At 39.8% G+C, this 23704-nt stretch overlaps 6 protein-coding genes across 6 annotated transcripts; 5 read left to right on the top strand and 1 right to left on the bottom strand.

Annotated features, from left to right (window-relative positions):
• Positions 1-80: 80 nt before the first annotated feature.
• On the bottom strand, positions 81-744 carry LOC137577161 (transmembrane protein 14 homolog). Its single transcript, XM_068290556.1, has 2 exons — positions 576-744; positions 81-517 (listed from the first exon to the last, which is right to left on the bottom strand). Exons 1-2 carry the CDS (start codon positions 649-651, stop codon positions 252-254), a joined length of 342 nt encoding a protein of 113 aa, XP_068146657.1. The 5' UTR covers positions 652-744; the 3' UTR covers positions 81-251.
• On the top strand, positions 684-3431 carry LOC137577160 (stromal membrane-associated protein 1). The gene is made up of 2 exons (XM_068290554.1): positions 684-1276; positions 1447-3431. The coding sequence occupies exons 1-2, from the start codon at positions 1153-1155 to the stop codon at positions 2907-2909; spliced, it is 1587 nt and encodes a 528-aa protein (XP_068146655.1). The 5' UTR covers positions 684-1152; the 3' UTR covers positions 2910-3431.
• An 870-nt stretch (positions 3432-4301) lies between these two features.
• On the top strand, positions 4302-5604 carry LOC137575990 (protein FAM8A1). The gene has a single exon (XM_068288794.1). The coding sequence runs from the start codon at positions 4443-4445 to the stop codon at positions 5469-5471; it is 1029 nt and encodes a 342-aa protein (XP_068144895.1). The 5' UTR covers positions 4302-4442; the 3' UTR covers positions 5472-5604.
• A 226-nt stretch (positions 5605-5830) lies between these two features.
• On the top strand, positions 5831-7058 carry Pex11ab (peroxin 11). Its single transcript, XM_068288795.1, has 3 exons — positions 5831-5991; positions 6184-6299; positions 6368-7058. The coding sequence occupies exons 1-3, from the start codon at positions 5936-5938 to the stop codon at positions 6919-6921; spliced, it is 726 nt and encodes a 241-aa protein (XP_068144896.1). The 5' UTR covers positions 5831-5935; the 3' UTR covers positions 6922-7058.
• An 89-nt stretch (positions 7059-7147) lies between these two features.
• LOC137576756 (palmitoyltransferase ZDHHC3) lies at positions 7148-8677 on the top strand. The gene is made up of 4 exons (XM_068290024.1): positions 7148-7589; positions 7659-7880; positions 7953-8165; positions 8237-8677. The coding sequence occupies exons 1-4, from the start codon at positions 7308-7310 to the stop codon at positions 8393-8395; spliced, it is 876 nt and encodes a 291-aa protein (XP_068146125.1). The 5' UTR covers positions 7148-7307; the 3' UTR covers positions 8396-8677.
• Positions 8678-9492: 815 nt separating this feature from the next.
• LOC137575860 (golgin subfamily B member 1-like) lies at positions 9493-23685 on the top strand. The gene is made up of 7 exons (XM_068288586.1): positions 9493-9647; positions 10990-11173; positions 12935-13226; positions 14408-14892; positions 14966-15057; positions 15478-15690; positions 15749-23685. The coding sequence occupies exons 1-7, from the start codon at positions 9575-9577 to the stop codon at positions 23671-23673; spliced, it is 9264 nt and encodes a 3087-aa protein (XP_068144687.1). The 5' UTR covers positions 9493-9574; the 3' UTR covers positions 23674-23685.
• The last annotated feature ends 19 nt before the right edge of the window (positions 23686-23704 follow it).

Below are 23704 nucleotides of genomic sequence, written 5' to 3'. Positions count from 1 at the left end.
TATGTTATTTGATAAGAAACAGGTCAACTTCATGAAAACATTTCAGTCAGCATTATACTAACTTTTTAAAAGTAGTCAACTTTGTATGTTATCTTATCGCTGGCAACTAAAAAACGATAGTTTTATTTAAGTATTTATCCCATCACATATTAAAATTGTTCGCTTTAAAATGGAGAAAAAAACAAATTAAGAGCAGATTAAGGTATCAGGCAAGTTGAGCATCAAGTCTTCTTTTCCTGGCATGTAAATATTTAGGCGCCCTTGGTGCCTGTGGGCAGGGGCAAGTAACGGTTATATGTGACCAAATTCCGGACCAAAGCCGCCACAGAGAGCATACAAACTACACCGGCAGGCATTAGTTTCCCAGATCGATTCCAGCGGGCACCCATTATACCAGCCAAAAATATAGAAGTTCCCAACTGAAGAAGTGGACGTGGCGGATCTTGAGAGTTCAGATGAGCGCCGTACCCCAGCAAGGCTCCAAAAGCCAAACCGGCCCCCAAAGAAGGAACGGAACCTTTACGAAAATTACGAAATGTAATGTTGCACAATGTTGTTGTGTTTATTAAATTTACCTGCTTTGGCATAGCCCATGATGCCGCCAGCGGCAACTGTGGCAGCGTAGACATATCCCAACCAGTCAACAGGCATGTTATTGTCAATAGCTTTTAAATTTTTTTTTTAAAGTTTATAAATTAAATGTAAACACAAAGGCAAGACTAGCAAGTGGATGAGTGATGCGCTCGTGACGATTAGATGAATATATCGATATACAAGACTTCAGTCGTGTTTAGGAATTCGCCGCGAAATAGTTCGTGCGAATTCGCCCCGCAATATTGTAAATGGTTGGAGATTACACTGTAATCGATATAATCGATGTTGCCATCGATGTTTCTCCAGCTCTATATTACAGGAAAATTACAAAAATTTGAAAAAACTCAATATTAGCATCTCTTGGATATCTTCGATTTGTTGTAGGCCCTTTTTCAACGCCACGTTGCACTAGATAGAAGCAGATTCAATTGGTTCCACACTGCAACTCCAAACAAATACACACACACCAGTCTTTAGGTAAGCGAGGAGTGTTTGTTAGTGGTTTTTGGTGAGGAGTGGAGTGGTGAGAGAGAGAGACGAGTGGGAGAGGCAAACAAGATGAGCACCTCGAACGCAAACCAAAGCCAACGCCAGCGAATGATCCAGGAGAAATGTCAGACTCTTCTTACCCAAATGCTGCGCGATGAGGATAACAAATATTGCGTGGACTGCGATGCAAAGGGTAAGTGGCAAGACGGAAAAGAGAGGGGTAGATAAGGCGAAATCTGCTGACGTACACCCACAAATAGTGAGATTGATATACAGAAACAAACTGTTAAAATGATACTGGGATGCACTATGATTCATCATTTCATCTGATTGATTTCTTTTTCTGTCTCTTTGTCTCTGTAGGTCCACGATGGGCTTCGTGGAATCTTGGCATGTTCCTATGCATTCGGTGTGCTGGTATCCATAGAAATCTCGGTGTTCATATTTCCCGAGTGAAATCCGTGAATTTAGATACATGGACACCAGAGCAGGTCATCTCTTTGCAGCAAATGGGCAATTCGCGTGCTCGTGCCGTCTATGAGGCACAATTGCCGGATGGTTTCCGTCGCCCGCAGACAGATACGGCTCTAGAGAATTTCATACGCGCCAAGTATGAGCATAAAAAGTATTTGGCTCGCGAATGGGTGCCACCTTCGCCACCGAAAGTCGATTGGGGCAAGGAAATCGATGAGGAATTGGAGCGACAGAAACGCAAAAAGAAGGCCACCGGCGGCTTGGGTGGTGGTGGTGGCGGAGGCATCAGTGCACTGGGTTCAACGGGTGGAGATAAACGTTCTTCAGCCACAAATAGCGGCAATACGACGACATCCACTGCCAAGCATACACCACTGCCTGCACCATTGCCCAAGCCGAAACCTCATCAAGTTGGTGGCGGAGGGGGAGGTTGCAGTCCAAAGACTAATCTACGAAATCCTAGTAGCAACAATTCCAGTGCAGTTGCGGTTGAAAGCGATCTCTTGGGGCTGTCGTCTCCTACAAAGCCCTTGGCTGGCAGTGGGAATGGCAGTGGTTCTGCAAGCCAAGATCTGCATAACGAAAGTTTCACCAGTTTCCTGAGCGCCGGCACATGTGAGCAAATTAATGGCAATGCGGGAGAAGCTATTGCCAATGCCTTAGCGTCGCCCTCGTCCAGTACTAATCAAGCCATCAAGCCCAGTTCGTTGGCTCAGGAGGAGCAGGACTTCTTCAATCAGGGTTCACTGTGCGGTGGCACTGGTGAGAAAGATCAGGCCGGAAAACTCTCTAAGGATAGCATTCTGGCACTCTATGGCAATGCACCGACTGGCCACAATCCACAAATGAGTTTTGGTAGCTTTACGGGCATGGCACCCGGTGGCTATGTGCCTCAGCAGCAGCAGCAACAACAGATGCCGCATCAGTTCATGACGCCGCCCAATTCAGTTAGCATGTACAATGCGCCTGTTATGGCAGCTCCCAATGCCTTTAGTAATGCTTCCATGGGCATGGGAGTGGGTTTCCCGGCTGCAGGCGGAGCTGTTGGCAGTCCATATAATAGCCTGCCAGTACAAGGAACATCAGCGAATCTTATGCAGACTAACCAGAGCTTGATTAGTGGTGGCATGAATTGGTCTCCGCAGCAACAGCAGCAACAACAACAGCAGCAGCTCCATCCGCAATTGGCTGGCCTTGGGATGAATCTGCTGCAACCAATGGCAAGTGGCGGAAGTGCGGCAGCTGCTTCTAACCTTGGCGGAATGAATCCCAATGGTTCGATTCCCTCATCAATGACATCAAATCTGAATCAACAATTCGGCAACTTAAATATCGGCAATGTCTGGCAATAAACACAGAGGCTATTGCTTCTGGCCAACCAACAATATTCCTTTGTGTAATTGTTTAAGTAAACCCAATTATATATACACATATATATGTATATATTGGTTGATGAATTAATACAGTACATAGAAAACAAAAAACTTATATATTAATGTACATGTAATTGATTTCCCTGTAACTACTTGCCGCCAATTCAATTTAGTTCATCTCAGATTCAACATTGACATACTTATGTATCCGCGTACGTAATTCGATTTCCAAGCAACGTGCAAAGTGAGTGTGTTGGCCCGTGCTTATTTATTCCAATTAATTAATAATATTAAAAATCATATTGAGATGATGATGAAGATCTTTGTTCATGAGAAGCAACAATTTAGCTAGATTTACATATAAACACATAAACGTACATCTTATTCATATACGTAATTCGTCCACAAAGAGATTTTTGGCAAGCGTACTTCTTTGAGCGAATTGAGAATTTATGTATTGGTTTTTTAAACAAAATAAAGTAAACTTGTGTAATATTGAAATTGAACTTTTTTTTCTCTTTCTCTAATAAGAGTTAATGGTAGTTTGTTTGTAATTGTCCAAAAAAAGGCAATACTTTTGGATCCCATAAGATATGACTGACATTGATGGTGAACATGATATAGTTAAGCCCTTTTGCCTTCATCTAATGATATGATAATACAGCACAATTTAATAACTACAATAACTTTATACCAACAATTGTCAATAGAGATTAGGACCTTAACGTACATTATCTTATCAAATTTTGTTTTAAAGAATACTTTTTGAATATTTTTTAAGGACTATAACAATTGATCATATATTTGAGTTTTATCTATCCCAAATTGACCTTTCGCATCAATATTATTTTTCGTTGTAATAGCTCTGGTATAAGGTATTAATAAGCCTCGTTATCTTCTTGTAGCATATTGAAATAAACAGCAATCAGAGGCGGATTCAGCGCAACCGGTGGAGTTTGTTACCTATTTGTTCCCCCTAAAATGTCATCTGTTTACTTTAGTGTAATGTTTTTATTTCAATATAATGTAGAATGCCACTCTTTAATTTAGGTAAATATTTTATACACTGATAGAGTGAGATTTACTTAGGTAAAAAATGAGGGAATACAAGAAATAAACCTTCTTTACATGTAAATAGCTTGATAAATGTTGCGAAATGTTGCTTTAGTCAAGAATTATTCCTTGTAGAAATGAATCACAAATAGTTGAAATTTTCAATTAAAACAAACTACTAAGCAAATTTTTAAGAATCATGGCCATCTATTTGATTTGCTACATTTTGAATTTTCCCAAGACCCGGCAAAATAACCGCCATTCCCATGGAGACGCGTTTGACCAAAGCAACTCTGAAATATATGTTGCAATTACTCACTTGTGTTTATTAAACACATACACCGCCTACTCCGTCCTTCCCCCGACGCCTTCTTTATAACACGTCAACCGAAAACTAAATAAAAGCATAACGAAATACGAAATAGAAATTCCCTCATTCCAAATTGTCGTTTGAGAAAAATGGACGAGCCAAGTGAAAATCCCCCACATGATGAAAAGTCAAAAGAAGCAAACGAAGGTGGAAACCCAAATCAATCCGAGATGTCAACGAAGGAAGCATATTTCGCATCACTTGCGGAATGGGCCAAACAGGCGGCCATACAACAAAATGCAATGGCCATGTTTCCCTACTACCTAATGGCCAACTATCCACAGTTATTCCAATCGCCAACTGCTAGCCCAGGAACTACGGCCATACCATCTACTCCATTTCTGGGATTTGGACCACAAACAGCTGTGCCAGCTCCAGGAGCAGCAGCAGCAACTGAAGCTGCTCCGGCAGCCTTTCCACCCTCACGTCCAGCTTTTAATCGATTTCGTTTGCTAGATGAACAACAACAACGTCAAATTATCAACACATATGGCGGCTACCAATATGTGTTGGCTCCATTCTGGAAACGGGCGCTGGCCGAGGCTATCGATATGCTCATGTTGTTCGTTCTGAAAATTATTGTGACCTTTGGCATTGTTAATTTCTTTGACCTTGATTTCGACCAGGATGTGATGCGACGTACCCTGGACGAGGAGGATATATTCTTTAATTTCTTTGACATCTCCATGGACTTTTTGTCGCTGTCATCGAATCTGTTATTCATAGAGCTACTGACCAAACTGATTGTCTGCGTTTATGAGGCTATTTGGACTGTGTTTTACAATGGCGCAACTCCAGGCAAATCGCTGATGAAGATTCGGATTCATTATGTCGAAGCTGTCTTTCCGCTGCAGGTTGCGCCACAATTTGTGCTGCAGCCTCGCGAACCAATCCGGGCTCTGCTCTTCCCTGCGGAGACACCCGGTCTAATTAGAGCCTTTATGCGGGCTCTGGCCAAAAATCTTGTGATGACGCTGCTTTTCCCCATTTGCATTGTGATGGTTTTCTTTAAAAACAATCGGACCGCGTATGACATGATCACGAAGACTATTGTGGTGGAGACCAATTCCAATGCCACATTTAGGAATCAAATACCGCCGCAGGCTAGAGTCCACTAGTCGAGTTTAGCAGCCAAATTGTGTACAAGAATTTTAAGTTTCTGTTACAGATAAAACTAAATTTATATCGTTATATATTGATGTCGGTATTGTAAAGTAAAATAAGATAGTAAATACACCTGAGATTCTCAAATGATCTAAGTTTCTTAATGGTGATGATGACAGAGGAACAATGATATTTTCTTTGTAACTAACAACAATTCCAGCATAGACATAATCTATAGATTATTAGATTCAAAACCAGACATTTTCAGGAACAAAAAGTTTTGGACAGCAATGCTAAAAGTTTTGCAAAAGAATAAGCAATTGAGTGCCATCTCTAACTGAGTGCCATCTCCATTTGAGGACCATCTCAATTGCGATTTACGCAACGGCGTAAAATAAATGGCGGCTTGTTGGAATTGGACCCAAATGGACTTTCATCTTGTTATTCTGGACTTTATTTTTGTTTAAACTGAAACAACATGGACAAGTGGGTGCAGCTTAACAACCAGGCGGCAGGAAGGGACAAAATTGCAAGGTGAGTGAAAATTTAATTGAAGGTTTGTCTCCATTTACGACTATCCAAATGGGCGGCAAGATTGTAACCTGTCTTAAGTTGAATCCCTTAATACATATGATATAATGTGAAATTTGGTAAATATTAACAGACTCCTGTTTGCCTACAAGGAGATATTAATTTTATCAATATATTCTTGCTCTCGTCTCCCAGGCTCATACAGTATGCCTCGCGTGCACTTTGGGACAGTTTGGAGGCCGCCAATTCCACACCCGCCTTGGTAGACAATTTCAAAACTGTTGAGTATATCCTCAGTACATTCCGCAAATGTGAGTCAAAAGTCTTAAAATTATTTTTAAAAAAATTAATCTAATCTTATGCACTTCTAATCCCATAGTGCTACGTTTTGGCAAATGTCTGGATGTGTTTTATGCTTCATTACGTACTCTTCATTATCCGGATCTAACTATACGCATTACCTTGACACTAGGCAAGCTGTCGCAATCGTTGTTCCTCTTCGCCGATCATTTCCTATGGCTGGCCAGAACTGGCCTTACAACAGTTGATGCCAAGCGTTGGTCGAACATGGCCAACAAGTATTGGCTATTCTCGATTATTATGAATTTATGCCGCGATTTCTATGAGATTGTCAGAGTCCTCGACTTGCACAAGGCTGGTGTTAAGAGTGGCATCACTCGTTGTCAAATTCCCTGCACTATAAACTCTCCGGCGGATTTCAAACGCTTGGCTCTGCATTCGTATATCATTTTGCAAGGACACAAGGCCATTGCTGTGGATACATTGAAGAATTTATGCGACTTCTTTATACCATTGACAGCTCTTGGCTACACTAGTCTAACACCAAGGACAATTGGTGTCCTAGGAGCCATATCGTCAGTGGCTGGGCTATGGGCCATGCTAGAGCCCACGGCCAAGCTGACGCCTGCATAGTGTATTTTATATGTGACCTGACATAATTCTGTTTGTTGTAAATATGTACTAACTGTGTGTGTGTTTGTATTCCTGTTGTCTTAATCTAAGTAAGTCCATTAGGTTGTAAAAGTGCATAAATAAACGATTTTAAACCACTTGTAAATAAAAATGTTCCATCTCTAAGAGTTTTCAGATGAATGGCATGGAACAGCTGATTTGCATTCGCTTTTAGGTGAATGGCAAATACTTTGGTTTATTTTATGTTCCCTTTTTTATCAATTGGCCGAGAACTTTTTTGTTGTTTTCACTGCTAGTTAGTTGGTGGCGCTTATCTGCTAATTGAAGTCCATCATTTCAATGTGTCATTATAGCCAACTTGGAGTGGAGCAGCAGTGAATTGGAATATGAATAATTATACATATTCGGCTCTGGCCGGCGGTGGCACCGTGGATCAGCATAATTTCAAGAATTGTTGTGGCTATCGGGCCTGGTGTGTCAAGGACATATGCGGCATATTCTGTGTTATCATGACTTGGCTTCTCATATTGTTTGCCGAGTTCGTGGTCATGCGATTGATACTGATGCCCAGCAATTATACGGTATTCAGTACGATCAATATGATTATATTTCAGGCCTTGGCCTTTTTGGCATTTGCCTCCCACATACGCACCATGCTCTCGGATCCGGTAAGCCCTCCAGGATAGCAAAATGTAACTAGAATATGTACATAACTGTAGTTTTTCCTCGCATTTCAGGGAGCCGTTCCTCGAGGTAATGCCACCAAGGAGATGATTGAACAAATGGGCTATCGTGAGGGTCAAATGTTTTACAAATGCCCCAAATGTTGTAGCATTAAGCCAGATCGGGCCCATCACTGTTCGGTTTGTCAGCGTTGCATACGCAAAATGGACCACCATTGCCCATGGGTCAACAATTGTGTGGGCGAGAATAATCAAAAGTATTTTGTACTCTTCACGGTAAGTGGAAACGAATCACACATTATTCGCACTCTCTCTTTTCATTTCTCTTACGGACTTTCTCTTTTACAGTTTTACATTGCCTCCATTTCGTTGCATACTCTCTTCTTGGTCCTAACACAGTTTGCCGAATGCGTTAAGAACGATTGGCGAACCTGCTCACCGTACTCACCGCCGGCTACCATATTTCTCTTGCTATTTCTCACCTTTGAGGGTCTAATGTTTGGCATTTTCACAATTATAATGCTGGCCACTCAACTAACAGCCATTTTCAATGATCAAACTGTAAGGACAGTGGTAGCCTATTAGTTATTAACTAGCCTTAAACTGTGTTTTTTTCTGCTCTTCTTTTTCAGGGAATTGAACAATTAAAGAAAGAGGAAGCTCGTTGGGCCAAGAAGTCGCGTCTAAAGAGCATACAATCGGTATTTGGACGTTTCTCTTTGGCTTGGTTCTCACCATTCACAAAGCCAACTTGTCGCACAAAGTTTAGCACACATTTCTATTCGGTTTGAAGCATCTTGGCTTAAATAAAAACGAACAATATTGAAACGTACAAACAACAACAAGTTGTTGCCCCATCTAATCCCCACCCCTCTTGTAAGCGTTTGTATGTATAAGTCTGTGTGTGTGTATGTGCTTTTTATAACTTAAGAATTCCTTTACTTAAACTATTAACTGTATTTATTTTTATTACTTAATATGCAATTGCAATTCAATAATTGGAACGAGAAGAAAAACAAAAATAATTCCAATAAAGTTATAAGCAAATAGAACAGCACAAAGAAAACAACAAATGCATTTTCCGCCATGTAAAAGATCACAAAGATGAACAGAGATCAGATCATATGCAAATGTATATATATTCATATTCCTCAAAACTCTTTGGATTTTTGGTACTCTCGGTCATCATCTGTTTGGCAGCAGCACAACTTTGGCACTTTCTCTCACTCTCTCCCTCGCTTGAGGCCAAAATTATCCGTGTATCTGCTCTATGAGTTTAGTCTGAGAAGAACGATCGGAGATCCAGGAGGTGTCTGCTGGACGTGGTGCGCGCGCGAGTTTGCTAGTTCGGTTGTATATAGTATTTATATATAGAAAAGCAGGCAAATGAAAAAAAGTGTGTGGTTTTTTTTTTGTATTATTTCGGTGTCAATTATGTGAGATTTCGTGGTGAATGTGCGAGAGTTTGAGTGTGGGTTTTGCGGTGCATTTTCGATTTTAATTAAAAAATTTCACATTAATCGTCCCCCAAGCAATTCCAACAAAAAGGAAATACAGGAAATCTTTCTTCTATCAATTTCGGTTAAATTTTTTGAGAAAAACGGAAAATTTTCGAAAAGAATAAAAGAAAAATTGTATTTATGTGTTTTTGTGTGCGCCGCCGCCGCCGCCGATTTCTAAATATAAAAATCCGTTTTCGGTTAATGCCGCATTAAACAAAAAAAAAAAGAAAAGAAATATTTAACAATTTGTTTGCCGTATTCCGCCCTAATCCTACAAAGAAATTTTGAAAAGCAATTCTCTATATAGAGTGAGCGAAAAAGTCCTGAAAAGTTCTTCACCCAATTTTACTAACAGAAAAAGAAGGTGCTGCCTCTGTGCATCTGTGTGTGTTAAGTGCCAGTGTGTGTGTGTGCTTGCCCCATGTTAAGGTGGCCCTGTTTTGGCTAATTATATAGTGAGACCTGAACATGGAAAGATCGCCACCAGCAGAAGCCGCAGCAGCAGAGGCAGTCGCCGCTGTTGAGGCAGACGTCGCAGTAGGTAAGTTGTTCCCCGTTTTCTCCTGTTTTCCCCCCATCCACCCACCCCTTTCAACACAGACAATAGAATTTCTTTCTTTTTGTGTGTGTATTTTTATGACCATCGTACGGGCTCTGTCTACAGCCACGTCTACGTGGTCCATGTCCGTATCTTGTCTATCCGGCCTCTAGTGCGGTTACGTAATTTTTTTTTTGTTCGAAAAACACAAAAAATGTTCATTATTGTGTCTTGGAAAATGCTTGTCAGATTGTCGAATTGTACATATGTATTATGGGGAGGCCGTCGAATTGGGTTTGCCAACTCGAGATCGGGATGCTTTTTCCTTGCTTCACATTTGATTATAGTGCTTCATGTAGAAAGCTTCGACATGGTCGAATTGAATATAGTTTTTGTCTGCGTTTATGAATAATATTTGGAACTATTTTTAGTGCATACTTTTGCGATACCCTTGTGTCGATATACCAGAGAAAGAGAGCATATTGGCACTTTAAATAAAAACTATCCACAAACAAATTACAATAGAAAATGACAAAAATTACACAGTTTTTGAGCTGAGATAATACGTTATACTAAAAGTGTTTTTAGTCAAAAGAAATATATGTGATTCGCAAGTCAATTAGTTAGTTTCTTTATATTATCCAGTTTTTTTTTTTTTTAATATTTATCATAGATATTCTAGTTACTGGGAAGAAAACTTTAATGTTAAATGTCCAATATATTTTGTAAGAAAATAAAGAAAACCTGATCATAATAATTACCTAGTTTAGAAATGAAAATAAAAGAAATTAAATTTATAATTTAATTCATTAGTTGTTCACTCATATACGAAATTCATCAGGTTCCGTTTGAATTGATCCGGATTATAAAAATTGAATGAGCCCTAATAAAATAAAATAAATAATTAGCCTGATTTGTCATCGAATCAAACTACAGATTCTTATGGACAATTTGAGAATGAGAGAAGTTAATGCAATCTAAACATTTAAATAAAACTATTTTAGATAAATATTTAGTGATTAAAATTTCAAGGAGAAGTTTAAGAATTGTTTATTTTTGGGCAAAATTCAAAACCAAATACTAAAACTTTATTTGATGCTTTCATTCGTCATTCTACGGTAAAAATAATTCGATCAGCTTTACCAATTTTGATTATAGACAACGATGTTGCCGGTATAAATATGTGTAGATGTTTAGATAGTCGTAGTCACATGAATAATTTTTCGAATATTTAAACTTTTTTTTTTTTTTTTTGCAAATATTTATTAGTATTTATTTTGTTAGAAGAATAAGGCGAAATACTGACAGTTGATTTATATCCGTTTCTTGTAATTGTTGTTTACAGAACCTCCTGGCCAGAACATAGAATCATCATCACTATCACCAAGTAGACCGCCGCCCCGCATCACGTTTAGCGAGAATTCCAGTTCCCTGATCCGCTGCATACCCAATGAGCGGGCAACATTATTTGTCAAAATCGATTGCGATGAGGAGGATGAAACGGAATTGCTGCCCTTCAAATTCGAATGGTAAGTCAGAGGCCATTAATTATCGTGTACCTGTGTGCAGCACTAATGTTTTTGGCTTTTGAGAATGATTCACCGGCTATTGGGGCACAACAAGGGGGTTGGTCTGGTTGGTCTCTGCATAATGCCAAATGCCAAATTTTGCGCATTAACATATGATTTCTCCTTCACGCTTTGCCAGCCAGAGAAGACAGAGAATAGGACGCACGCAGAGCAGAGATTGAGAGGCAGAAGAGAAATAAATGAAGATTTCGAGAGTGAGATTTGTCTGCGACTGCGCCACACATTTTTTATTCAACTCTTGACAACATCTTTCTCTATTTAGTTCTTATGGGCTGCCCTGGCCAAATGAGCACGAATTGGCGGCCAGTTCCACTTTGTCGATCGGCGCATTAACATATCCGTTGCCCAAGCATTTTCGTTTTTCAATCTATATATCTTTAGATATACACTAACACACGCGAACGCATATATACATATGTACATATACACATTTGAGTGCGGGAGAGTGCGTATCGTGCGTAAAAATATTTAGGACTGTTCACACGGCGTATACTCAATAAATCAGAAAAATACTTGGAAATCAATCTCGTGGTAATTACTTTCGAAATTTTGAAATGTTTGAATTTCTATTACTAGCTACAATATGTATGTATATATAGAGCGAGAGAGTGTTCTAATGATACCTGCATTCTATATATTCCACGGACCACTAAAGAAAACTATGGCAAATAGCTAAATTTAGCTAGATTAACAAATCGGTTCTCGGACGTTTTGTGTCGTTGTCGTATTCTGTTGTGTTGTTCGACGTAGTTGTTGTTTTCTTTTTTTGTTGAGGCATTTCGGAATTTTCGGATAATTTGGTATTTTAATAGTGTGCGTCAAAAACATTTCAATTTTTATGCCTTAAAAGTGCTGAAAATAGTTTGCGTTGAAATGAAATTGAAAATTACATAATACATAGTACCTAGTGTCGGGCTATTTCCCGTGCGAGAACAACAAAGAACAAACAAAATCAAAAAAAAAAAAAAAAAAAAAAACAACGCAATCGAAATAACATTTGAAAATTCTCATTTTCGTGAGGGGCTAACAACAAGTTATTAGCGTTTCAAAATGAAAAACACAAACCCAAAAATAAATTGCCAAAGAAAAATAAAACAAACCGCAGCAAAAGAACCTGTTGTCTAGGCTCTCTAACTCTCTCTTTCTCTCTTTCTCTATATATCTCGCGCGCGTCTAAATTATTGCAATTTTTTGTATTCTGAAGAACCGAAACACAATTCGAGCATTTTATTTATAAACATTCTTGTTTAGATTGATATATTTTCGTCATTTTTCATTGGTTAAATGTTGTTGTTATTATTTTTGGCTTATTTCTCTGTTTATTAGGTAATAATAAAATGCCAAAATAAATAAATGACGTGAACACGTTTTTACGCTCAATGTTTGCACGTGCCAAAATATTTTTGAAAATATTGAAAAGCTCATTAGTCAATCGTCCAAGCAAGGAGAATACTTTTGTGTACATCAACTGTGTATACATACATATATAAATTTTTAAGTTTTTGAATCGGATACGCAATGGGCAACGGATGTTCGAAATGCTGCCAGTGTAATGAACATAAACAAATTCATGGCACGCTCTCCTCTGCCTCGTCAGTCTATAGGAAAAGGTATAGATCCATTTATAGGAATGATGCCCAACGTGTACTTTGACTCCCAAAGGGCAGTGTGTTCATTTTAACGTTTTTATTGTTCTAACAGGAGCCGTGGCGAGATACCAATTGAAAACTCCGATCGCTTTCGCATTACACAGACCAGCAATGCTGTCCAATTGGCTGTGGAGCATGTGCAGCGCGAGGATGCTGGTCATTATACTCTTATCGCACGCACAAAGAGCAACGATGTGGTGCGCCGTCATGTCGAACTCATTGTCGAGGACAGATCGATGGGTGAAGATCCCCCAGTGTTTGTGCGTCGTCTTGTTGATCTGTCCGTTAAAGTGGGAACCCGAACACGCCTGCTCACCGAAATACGCAGTTCAACAGATCTTAAGGTAAAACTCATTGGCAAAGGAAGAATATTGACAATAGTAATAAGAATCTCTGGAATCTAGACTAATTTCTCAAAAAACAATTTCAAGAGGACATTTAATATTGTCATTTTTAGCGTGAAAAACTCAATAGATAGATAAGGAAATAGTTTTTAATAGAAATATTCTCGTGCTTTGTATAGGTAAGTAATTTTTAGCTCCAATAGAAAGTTTGAACGAATTTTTATATTAATTATTAAAATTAAAAAATTTGATCTTAATAAATGTAAAAGAAATTTCATTGTGTTCTATTTCTGTAAAATTTGAATTTTATTTAAATCTAATATTTTATTTATATTTTGAATGGAAATTTGTTCAAACTCTCTGTTATGCTAAAAATGATTTAAGGGTTAGAAACCACAAAAAATGAAAATTTCCAAAAGATTTTTCAGAGAATTATTATTTTAACGATATTAACACATATTAAGGTAACTTTGAAGCATATTTGGAAATGTTTATTTCGAAAAAGAACTGTTTTTTAAGCTGCAACAGCAGATCCTTAACACATTTTGAACCAGTGTTTGTCTTTTCATTCATCATATTTTAATCAAAGAAAGGTATACAGTTAGATAGTAGTTTGATTTTTTGACTTTTAGAATACTATTTTGCCATCACTTTGAATTTTGGGTTGCAGTCCTCGTTTGATGAGTTGTCTAAGTGTCCCGTTCATTTAGGCAACTGAACAACGAGGATCCGGGTTTGAATCCTAGACTAGTGTATGGATGTAGTTTTCGTCTAACAATAAGCCGAAGGCCTTAGTTGCCAGTGCTTGTAAAATATAGTTAGGTTGATAGTTTACAACTATAGACTTTGTAAAAGAATAATTTATACCATTTATAAAATAAAAATTATATCGAATGAACTTTCAAGTCGACAAGTTGCAACGGTCGGTTCTGCCCAAACAAAAATGGGAAGATTTTTGACCACAGATTTAGACTCCTTCTATGCTAATTACCAAAAAAAAAAAATCAAAAATTGATCTATGTATGTTTTAATGTTAGAGGGTGTTGAAGTCTCAATTTTCTCGTCTTGTTTGTTTAATCTTATAAACTTCTATTTATTTAGTGTCTTTCGGATAGATTTATTAGGAAAGGAGGTCACAGGCTATTAGACATTTTTGGTTTTACAACTTGTTTTGTTTACAGCTAACCTGGTATCGAAATGATCGAAGAGTATGCGAAAATGATCGCATTACTGAGATCAATGAGGGAACATTCCACTATTTGGAAGTAAGCCCAGTTACCTTGGAGGATGGTGGTCAATGGATGTTAATGGCCGAGAACTTAGGTGGACGTAATTCATGTTTGGGCACACTTAACGTCCTGGTGCCCAAGGCGTATAAGACACCCGAATTTGTCGAAGAATTGCGAGCTGTATTAACGGAACAAGGAACAGTGTCACTCGAATGCAAAGTGGTGGGAGTGCCTACACCACATTTGCGGTGGTTTAAGGACTCCAAGGAAATAAAAGCTGGTGATATATTCGCTCTGACGGCTAATGCCGATGATCCCACATCGCTGGGCACATACACATGTGAGGCAAGGAATTGCATGGGCGTCACCTATTCTAGTTCCAAGGTACATGTGGTCGGACGCGGTAGTCGTGAGGGTTCCCTTAAGCCGGCCGATAAGTGAGTGTCGTTGTGACATAATTAAATCTCTTACTAGACCAAAACTCTTGATATTCCTTGAATTTCTCTTTAGTGTCTCCAATAACTCACCGCCCCCGATATTTACGAACGAACTGCGGGACATGAGCGTCCGCATCGGCGAGACAATCATTCTCGGCTGTCAAGGTGAGCATTATCATCATCACAAGCAGTGAGCAATTCTTGCGCATCTTCCTTGGCATAGTGCCATAAGCATTTTTGTTTACTTTTCTCACACACTCGGGCACGGACACGGTCTAGTTTTGTCTACATGCTTATTTGCTCTAAAAACTTGAACTCGATGAAATGGTTGAAATACCGCGAATGTTGAGGTGGGTCAACAGCATCGGCGAAACGATTCGATCAAAACAAAACTCACGATAATTGCCAAGAGAACTGAGAAAATAACAAAAATGCTGACGCGAGAAATTGCTCTCTTCCATGTGGTGGGAGTGAATCATGATCTTATTAATTTATTTATCTCTCTCTCTCACTTTTTGTGCCTCACTCTCTCTCTCTCTCTCTCTTTTTCTTGGTCAATCCCTTGTGTTTCATCATCTTTGGTAGTGGTGGTACCACCATGGCCGAAAAGTGTTGCTTGGTATAACACAGATGGACGTGTCGAAACTTCCGAACGTTATAAATTAATTGAGGATGGTCTAGGCGTATACATGATTGAGATTAAGCCATCAGAATCCTGTGATGCTGGCGAATGGAAATGTGTTGTTACAAGTTTTGAGGGTTGTGTAGGCATTTCCACCAGTGTGGTCACCATGGATAGTAAGTTTAAAGCTATTGTCCTTTTTAACCCATTACTAAATAAATAGTATGCTTGCAGTTCCCAAAAATTATCGAAAACCTAGATTCATGGAGAGTCTACGTGCTGTACTTACAGAGGAGGGACTTGTTTCTTTTGAGTGCAAGGTTGTGGGTTTTCCTACTCCTGTTCTCAAATGGTTCAAGGATGGCCACGAGCTAAAACCGGGAGATGTCTATCAGTTAACCGGAACTAATTCCTTAGGCACTTACTGCTGCATTGCCCGTAATTGCATGGGAGAGACAAGCAGCACTGCCGTACTGACCGTGGAGGATATTCAAAATCAATTGACCGACGAGGAGCGTCTCGTGTTTACCCATCAAAATCAAGCACCAAGATTTTTAACTGGTCTAAAAAGCACCGATGCAAAAATCAATGAACCTTTTCAATTCAAAGTAGTGGTCAGAGCTTCTCCGGATCCCACCTTAACATGGTTCCGCGATGAACTGCCCATCGATCCGAATGATCGTTACAACCATTATCGTGGTGAGGATGAAGAATGGCTTATGGATATCAAAGCAGTGGAATTTGTTGACCAGGCTGAATGGAAATGCGTGGCCGTCAATGATTTTGGCACTAGCATCACTTCCTGTTTTCTAAAGCTGCAGATACCAAGACACTATAAGAAACCACGATTCTTGGAATGTCTGCGAGCTGTTCTTACTGACGAGGGTGCCGTCAATTTGGAGTGTAAAGTCATAGGTGTACCACAGCCTGTGCTAAAGTGGTATAAAGATGGTGTGGAGCTGAAACCCGGGGATATTCATCGCATTATATCTGGCCAAGATGGCACCTGCTGCTTGGGTACCTACACTTGCGAGGCGAGAAACTGTATGGGAGTGGTTGCCAGCTCCGCCTCTCTTCTTGGCTTTGAGGATGCCCAACGAAATCAGACTCAAAAGAATGAGCAGCAAGTGCACGAGAACGAATTGCAAAGGAATTTCTCGCTTTCGACCATTCAAGAGGAGCGAACATCGCAACTTTATGAGACGCCGGTGGGTGACATAACAATCGACGATAAGGGTGATGTATCCTTTTCATTTGATGGAAAGGAGGTTTCTGTATCACTCTACGAAACCCCCGATTTGACCGAGGAGGAAGCTCTCAAGATTGTCGAAATGTATGCCGATCAAATATCAGAGCATGTAACAGAACACAATATTGTCGAATTGCCGCCATTGCGTTTTGTTAAAGAGACTTCCCAATCGGGTAAACTTTTAATGGAGGCGGTGGTTATTGACATAGCACCAGAATATTTTAGCCATGAGGATGATCTAAGAACCGAGGCCGATATGGATGATATTTCCATTACAGAAATTACTGTGCACGGTTCATCTGGTCGAGACGGCGTCGGATTAATTGACAGGGAAACGCAGCAATATGTCCAAGAATCGTTTGAAAAAATGGAGGAAGAGTTATCCTTGTCGGCTCCTGTAGCCCGCAAACGCAAAAAGTCAAGGCCAACTGAGACGGAAGAGTTTTTCAGCCTCTCCAAGGCATCAGGAAGTCAAGGTGACGAAGAGGAAACATCGGACTTGCAAACTTTCGCCAGTGCCCAAATGTCCACATCCCATAATCAGAAGCAAGTATCAGCCAAATCAGAGCAGGATCAGGAGACAATGGCAGCGCCTAAGCGCAAAAAATCAAAGAAACCTTCTGACAGTGACTCTTCAAGGACTACCGAGGATGATGCTCGCTTACAGGATATTTCAGGGGCAGTAGGCGATGGCCTTTTGATGTCACCAGCCTCACATTTAAAAGCAATTACCGATGAATCAGAGATCAATAGAAATCTTATAGCTCTTGTGCCGCTAGCCAAAATATTAAAGGTCATAGAGAATCATCTAACAGTTGTTGAGCATGAGGTACTGGATCAATCCACCATGATGATGACTCCAGCTGCTGCGGATCAAAGCATTGCCATTATACGAAACATTGTTGAACCGATTAAACAAATTGAGTCAAAACTACGCGTCTACTCAGGCGAGTCTCAAATCGATGCTCTCATTCAATCTATGGACGATGATATACGCAAGTTACACATGGGTCTGCAGGTGATAGAAAAATGTGTGGAAATAGACGAAACTGGAGCCACACTTATCCAGCGGACCAGTGTTTGCATTATTGATACTGTAGGCGAACAGATGAAACGAGCACTCGAAGAACTGAAAATTGTGAGCAAAAAATTCCATTCGGAGAGTTTAAGGGCACAAATTGAATTGACTGCTGATGATATTCAACAAGGTTTGGAAATCACTCAAGGCACCATTAAATCACAGGCTCTATTACAAGAAGCCCAAGATTTGGAGGCTGCCCAGCATTTTACAGAGACAGTGGAAAAAATGCAGCAGGATACCAACGAGTCAATGTCTTTTGCTACCATATCTGAAGCAAATTTACCCAGTGAGGCTAGCGCTTTAAAAGAGATCTGCCAACCGGTGGCTAAAATACAAGAAGCCTTAGAACGCGTTGAGATGGAACTCTCACTTGAAGAGTCTGAAGAAGAAATTTACAAAAAGGTGCATCAAAAAGTACTCGAAAGCATTGTGGAGCCCATCAGGGAACTACAAAGCACACTTCATTCCATCGAGGATAAAACGGAATCTCTGGCTGGCACCGAGTCCATGGAACAGAAAATTAATATGGCGATTTTGGACATTGTGACACCACCACTTTTTGAACTCAACAAAGGATTGGAAGTGATACTTAACGAAAAGTCCGACAGCGTAGAGGGAGGCATGTTAACAGTTAGCACAGTGGAATCGATGGTTCCACCGTTGCAAGAGATTCAAAACGGTCTGGCCCAACTCGGACAGGATTTGGAAAGTGCCGGAGGCCAGGCGGCATTGATGGCACATGAAGATGGCATACAAAGTTTCACCGAACCATCGCTGGGTGTGGCTGATACCCAAAAACTATTGCAATCAATTGCTCAAGCTGTTTTGCATTTCGAGACAAATATTGAACGAATCTCTTCACGTCTTTCGCCGAATGTGAAAATACGCCTTCAGAATCTTAAGGACGAATTGTCTGCCCTAATTGGTACAATTCTAGATAAGGACATCACTCGCCATCATGTGGAGCTTCTCGAGCAATTAAAGCGTCCCATTGACGAGTTAAACTACTGCATTCGCCAAACGGAAGTGAAGTCTATGACAGGTTCACTAGCAGATCTAATCGAACCCTTGAGTATGTTGCAAGAAAATACACAAAAGGGACACGGCTTAATGCTAACAGCACGCGAGCCTGATAAGCAATCACTTCAGACCCTGGAAAATATACGCAGCATCATTCGAAATGCAGTTATAGACATTGAGGAGCATGAATTCAAAATTCTGCAACAGGAAATTCAACAGGATGAAGAACAGGCATCACAGCAGCAGCAAGATAAATCGTTTAGTGCATTAAGAAAGGCTCTTGAAACAAAGGTCTCTTTGGAAGAAGCCATCGACAATATGGAAACTCTGCAATTGGCTCTAAATCAAATTAATGAGAACTCTAAGTTCGCTAAACAGGTGAAGAAATCAGCAACGCAAGCACAAGTGTCCTTGTTGCATATTCTGCAGATTGCCAAAAATTTGGCCACTTTCAGTGAAGCTGAGACCGCTCTTAATCCACATGAAGCGAATACAACCCGAATCTTTTTCGAATGTGCCAAAAGTTTTGGCGATTTGGCAAAAACTTTGGGAAGTCCAAACCAAGACGTTGGCTGTGAATTCAAGCAAGTTCTAAGTCAATTCTCCGAAATTGTAGGCCAGCAAAAGAAAGCAACCGATGAGAAGTTACCGGTTGAGGGACCTCTTGCTAGCCTTATTCAAGCTTTGGAGCATTTAGATCAACCTTTAAAGGAATCGGCGTCTGTGGAAGATTTGTCTACTTTGGATGATATCTCTGTACTTAAGTCGATAGCCGAATCGTTGCCAACCGAGCCGGAAGTTGAGTTGCCCGGTCTGACTGAAAAGCCATCACTTACAGCTGATGTTTTGCTCTCTGACGTGAACCATGGCATTTCGGCGGTTCTGTCACACTGCGAAGATTTCGATGTGACTTCCTTGGTTGGACTCAGCGCCCAGCAAGTACAAGCCGCCATTATTAAGATGCAAGACCTCCAGAATAGTATTGCTCTGGTACACGAAACTAATATCCCTGAAACAGCCCATTCCTTGTCCTCAGAGTCTGGTAGTCACCAAGGAACGTTTGCCGAGGCTTTATGCAGTTTGGAACGTTGCGTCCTGCACGTGGAAGAATGTATCGCTCAAAGTGGTATTGAAGAAATCAGTGAACTAGAACTATCGAAATTGAAGGAATTAGCCACCCCACTAAAAGATGTAAGGCAATACTGTGAGCAAATTTATAACCAAGTGTTAGATCAGGCCATTGATATGTCGACTCAGGAAGATATTTCACAACTAAAGACAAGCGGCCAAAATCAAACAGAACAAATTGGTGCTAAAGAAACAGCTGAGGTGCAACAGGAACCTCAGGTTGAAGTATTTGACATACAACAGGGTGTTGCCAGTGGCATTAAACAACTGCAAGCGTGCCTGGAGGTAACACAAACAACTAATACCGAAGAACTTTATCAAGTCAGCCAAATAATGAAACAGCTCAAATACGATTTGGAGAGCATTCAGACAACACTTATTTTAGATACTGATCAACAGGAAACTGTTCTGGCGCAGGCAAAAATAGCGGGCACTATGTTCAAACTGAAGGAGAGTCTTGTGCATACATATGAATCTGGCTTGGTTGATTCCTTGGAGACGGTAGAAAGTGCATTTGAGGATATTTTGCTTTCACTTCCCATTTTGGAGTCGCAATTAGCGCAAGAGATGTTTGCAAAAATCGAAAAATCATTAAATAACTTTAACATGAAATGCCAGCAATACGACACAGTCGATCAAACACATCAATTGGGTAGGCTGAAAGGGCCATTTGACTTGCTCCTACATTCTATTAAAACCTTGGCAATGCAGGCAACTGTTGATATTGACAAGTCATCAATAGTAATTGTAAATCTTCAGTCAAATCTGATGTCCGCCTTTAGAGCTTTAAATGAGGTCAGTGAGAAAGCCGATAATAATATCTCTATTGGTCTTCTGAAAACCCAAAGTAGTCTGGTTGCTGTTTTTGACTTTATTGAAAACAATGAAAGCACAATTCGTATAATTGAATTACTACAGGAAATCGATGCCATAACAACGGAGCTTAAAACGTTATCGTTGGTTCCCGAAGAGCCAACAGTGCCTATCGATATTGGCGTAATTATTGAAAATGTTTCTTCCGGTAAAGCGTTTCTAACAGAACTTGAAGAAGGACTGAAAAGCGATAAACCCTTAAGTGTTCTTCTTCTTAATGAAAACAGCGAGGACATTGGTCAATTAGAGGCGACCTTGATTCAAATTGAGAATGAAATCCTATCTCAACCTCAACTCAATCAAATTACACCACAGCAGTATGCACTTATTGAAACTCTTCAAACCCAACTCAATAACTTCCAAGAAAAATTAAATTATCTAAATATATCATCCAGTGAATCCGTCTTGGCAACAGATGAAGAGCTCTTGCAATCAAGTTCCGAAGCAATTGAAGCCCATAAGCAGCATAAGGCATCCGATAACACACCTTATGAAGATCAGCAACTACAGGAAAACGCACAAATCGAAAACCTTGCTAAGATATCCAAACAAAAAGTTGTAGAAGAAGCGCAACAAACCGACGAACCTGAAAATAAAAAACCCAAGATAATAGACAAACAATCTACCGATGAAGAGATTCATTCGGAGAAAAGGAAAAAAGTGAACCAAGAACAAATTTCTGAACAAGTCGAAGAACCAAAAAATGATAATAACGATAAGATTCAAGATAATGAAAAAAAACAGGAAAACATCGAAGAAGCTAAGAAGAGGGCTGAAACAAGCAAAGTATCTACAGTTTCTATCGAAAATACATCTGATCAAGATCTTCAAGAACAACCTGAAGCATTATTACAAAAAGAAGAAGAAAAAACTCTAGAAATTAAAGATATCCAAGAAATTTTATCGGAAAAATTCGAGGACCTTTCAAAAGTTTTGGCATCGACATCGTGTAACGATGAACTACAGTCCATTCTGAAGGAAACGAAAGATACAATTGAGAACCTGGAAAATGGTGAAAAAGTAGCTGAAGCCATGTTCAAATTAAGAGAGCATATAGTTCACACTTATGATGGTAAGCCTCTAGAAGAACAAACTGATAGAGAAGCTGTGGAGGGCTTCATCGAATCGATTCTCGAGTTTTGTCCAGATGCGTCAAAACAACTAATACAGAACTATGTGAAGGAAATAAAGACAAATATCATTCTAACAAAAGCAGCAATTCAACTAATTAATGAAAGCGAAATGTTTTTGAAGCCTTCTTTATTAATCCCGAAACTCGTTAATTTGGAACATATATCCGATGAAACACAATCGAAACTGCACCTGGATAAGTCATCTGAAAAAATGATTAATTTGCAGCAAAATCTAATGGATATTTTCATTATCCTTGATGACTTGTTAGATGAAAAAACTGATCGACTAAAACCCCAAATTGAAGACGCAAAAACTGCTTTGCTAAAAGAGTACGACTACATTGAAAAGAAACAAGGTAAACTTAATACTGTCATCATACAGGAAAAAATTTTTAATATAACACAGAAAATGTTGAACATTTCGGAAGAACTGCAAGAGCTGATTGCCAGTCAAACTAATGTCGAAGAAAAAGCAAAAGATGTTGTTGATAGTGCTGCACTCACTCAAGATTTAAACAAAGGCGAAGTATCCCAAGTTGGTGCCGAAAAATTAACTGAAGAAAATGTAGAAGAGACACAGAAACCTGTCGTCAAGGATTCGGAAGCTGAAGCTCAAAAAGCGAAGGTGTTAGAGAAGAAATCCCTGAAAGAAAATGAACTAGATGCGAAGAAACAGAAGCAAGCCGATGAAAATGCCGAGAAAAAGGTGCAACAAGGCGAAGTATCCGAAGTTGTTTCCGAAAAGATAACTGAACAAAAGGTAGAAGTCACACAGAAACCTTTCGTCAAGAATGCGGAAGCTGAAGCTCAAGAAGCGAAGGTGTTGGAGAAGAAATTCCTGGAAGAAAAGGAACTGGATACGAAGAAACAGAATCAAGCCAAAAAAGATGTCGAGAAGGAGGTGCAACAAGGAGAAGTATCCGAAGTTGTTGCCGAAAAGATAACTGATGAAAAGGTAGAACAGACACAGAAACCTGTCGTCAAGGATTCGGAAGCTGAAGCTCAAAAAGCGAAGGCGTTGGAGAAGAAATCCCTGGAGGAAAAGAAACTGGATGCGAAGAAACAGAAGCAAGCCGATGAAAATGCCGAGAAAAAAGTGCAACAAGGCGAAGTATCCGAAGTTGTTTCCGAAAAGATAACTGAAGAAAAGGTAGAAGACACACAGAAACCTTTCGTCAAGGATGCGGAAGCTGAAGCTCAAAAAGCAAAGGTGTTGGAGAAGAAATCCCTGGAAGAAAAGGAACTGGATGCGAAGAAACAGAATCAAGCCAAAAAAGATGCCGAGAAGGAGGTGCAACAAGGAGAAGTATCCGAAGTTGTTGCCGAAAAGATAACTGATGAAAAGGTAGAAGAGACACAGAAACCTGTCGTCAAGGATTCGGAAGCTGAAGCTCAAAAAGCGAAGGCGTTGGAGAAGAAATCCCTGGAAGAAAAGAAACTGGATGCGAAGAAACAGAAGCAAGCCGAAAAAGATGCAGAGAAGAAGGTGCACCAAGGCGAAATATCCGAAGTTGTTACCGAAAAGATAACTGAAGAAAAGATAGAAGAGACACAGAAACCAGTCGTTAAGGAATCGGAAGCTGAAGCAAAAGCTATAGCGTTGGAGAAGAAATCTCTGGAACAAAAGGAACTGGATGCGATGAAACAGAATCAAGCCGAAAAAAGATGCCGATAAGAAGGTGCAACAAGCCGAAATATCCGAAATT

The sequence above is a fragment of the Drosophila tropicalis genome, unplaced genomic scaffold (assembly GCF_018151085.1).
Source record: "Drosophila tropicalis isolate 14030-0801.00 unplaced genomic scaffold, ASM1815108v1 contig_593, whole genome shotgun sequence".
Taxonomy (NCBI): domain Eukaryota; kingdom Metazoa; phylum Arthropoda; class Insecta; order Diptera; family Drosophilidae; genus Drosophila; species Drosophila tropicalis.
The sequence above is the reverse complement of the archived record's forward strand: the minus strand, read 5'-3'. Positions and strand labels throughout refer to the sequence as shown.

What these genes read in the sequence shown, in the direction of transcription:
- LOC137577161 (XM_068290556.1), bottom strand. Translation starts at nt 651, where the DNA reads ATGCCTGTTGACTGGTTGGGATATGTCTACGCTGCCACAGTTGCCGCT. An exon ending in CATGGGCTATGCCAAAGCAG is followed by an intron (nt 518 to 575) that starts GTAAATTTAATA and finishes ATTTTCGTAAAG; the next exon opens with GTTCCGTTCCTTCTTTGGGG.
- LOC137575860 (XM_068288586.1), top strand. Translation starts at nt 9,575, where the DNA reads ATGGAAAGATCGCCACCAGCAGAAGCCGCAGCAGCAGAGGCAGTCGCC. An exon ending in TGAGGCAGACGTCGCAGTAG is followed by an intron (nt 9,648 to 10,989) that starts GTAAGTTGTTCC and finishes TGTTGTTTACAG; the next exon opens with AACCTCCTGGCCAGAACATA. An exon ending in CAGTGTGGTCACCATGGATA is followed by an intron (nt 15,691 to 15,748) that starts GTAAGTTTAAAG and finishes GTATGCTTGCAG; the next exon opens with TTCCCAAAAATTATCGAAAA.
- LOC137575990 (XM_068288794.1), top strand. Translation starts at nt 4,443, where the DNA reads ATGGACGAGCCAAGTGAAAATCCCCCACATGATGAAAAGTCAAAAGAA.
- LOC137576756 (XM_068290024.1), top strand. Translation starts at nt 7,308, where the DNA reads ATGAATAATTATACATATTCGGCTCTGGCCGGCGGTGGCACCGTGGAT. An exon ending in AGTATTTTGTACTCTTCACG is followed by an intron (nt 7,881 to 7,952) that starts GTAAGTGGAAAC and finishes TCTCTTTTACAG; the next exon opens with TTTTACATTGCCTCCATTTC. An exon ending in CCATTTTCAATGATCAAACT is followed by an intron (nt 8,166 to 8,236) that starts GTAAGGACAGTG and finishes CTTCTTTTTCAG; the next exon opens with GGAATTGAACAATTAAAGAA.
- LOC137577160 (XM_068290554.1), top strand. Translation starts at nt 1,153, where the DNA reads ATGAGCACCTCGAACGCAAACCAAAGCCAACGCCAGCGAATGATCCAG. An exon ending in CGTGGACTGCGATGCAAAGG is followed by an intron (nt 1,277 to 1,446) that starts GTAAGTGGCAAG and finishes TTGTCTCTGTAG; the next exon opens with GTCCACGATGGGCTTCGTGG.
- Pex11ab (XM_068288795.1), top strand. Translation starts at nt 5,936, where the DNA reads ATGGACAAGTGGGTGCAGCTTAACAACCAGGCGGCAGGAAGGGACAAA. An exon ending in GGAAGGGACAAAATTGCAAG is followed by an intron (nt 5,992 to 6,183) that starts GTGAGTGAAAAT and finishes CTCGTCTCCCAG; the next exon opens with GCTCATACAGTATGCCTCGC. An exon ending in CCTCAGTACATTCCGCAAAT is followed by an intron (nt 6,300 to 6,367) that starts GTGAGTCAAAAG and finishes CTAATCCCATAG; the next exon opens with TGCTACGTTTTGGCAAATGT.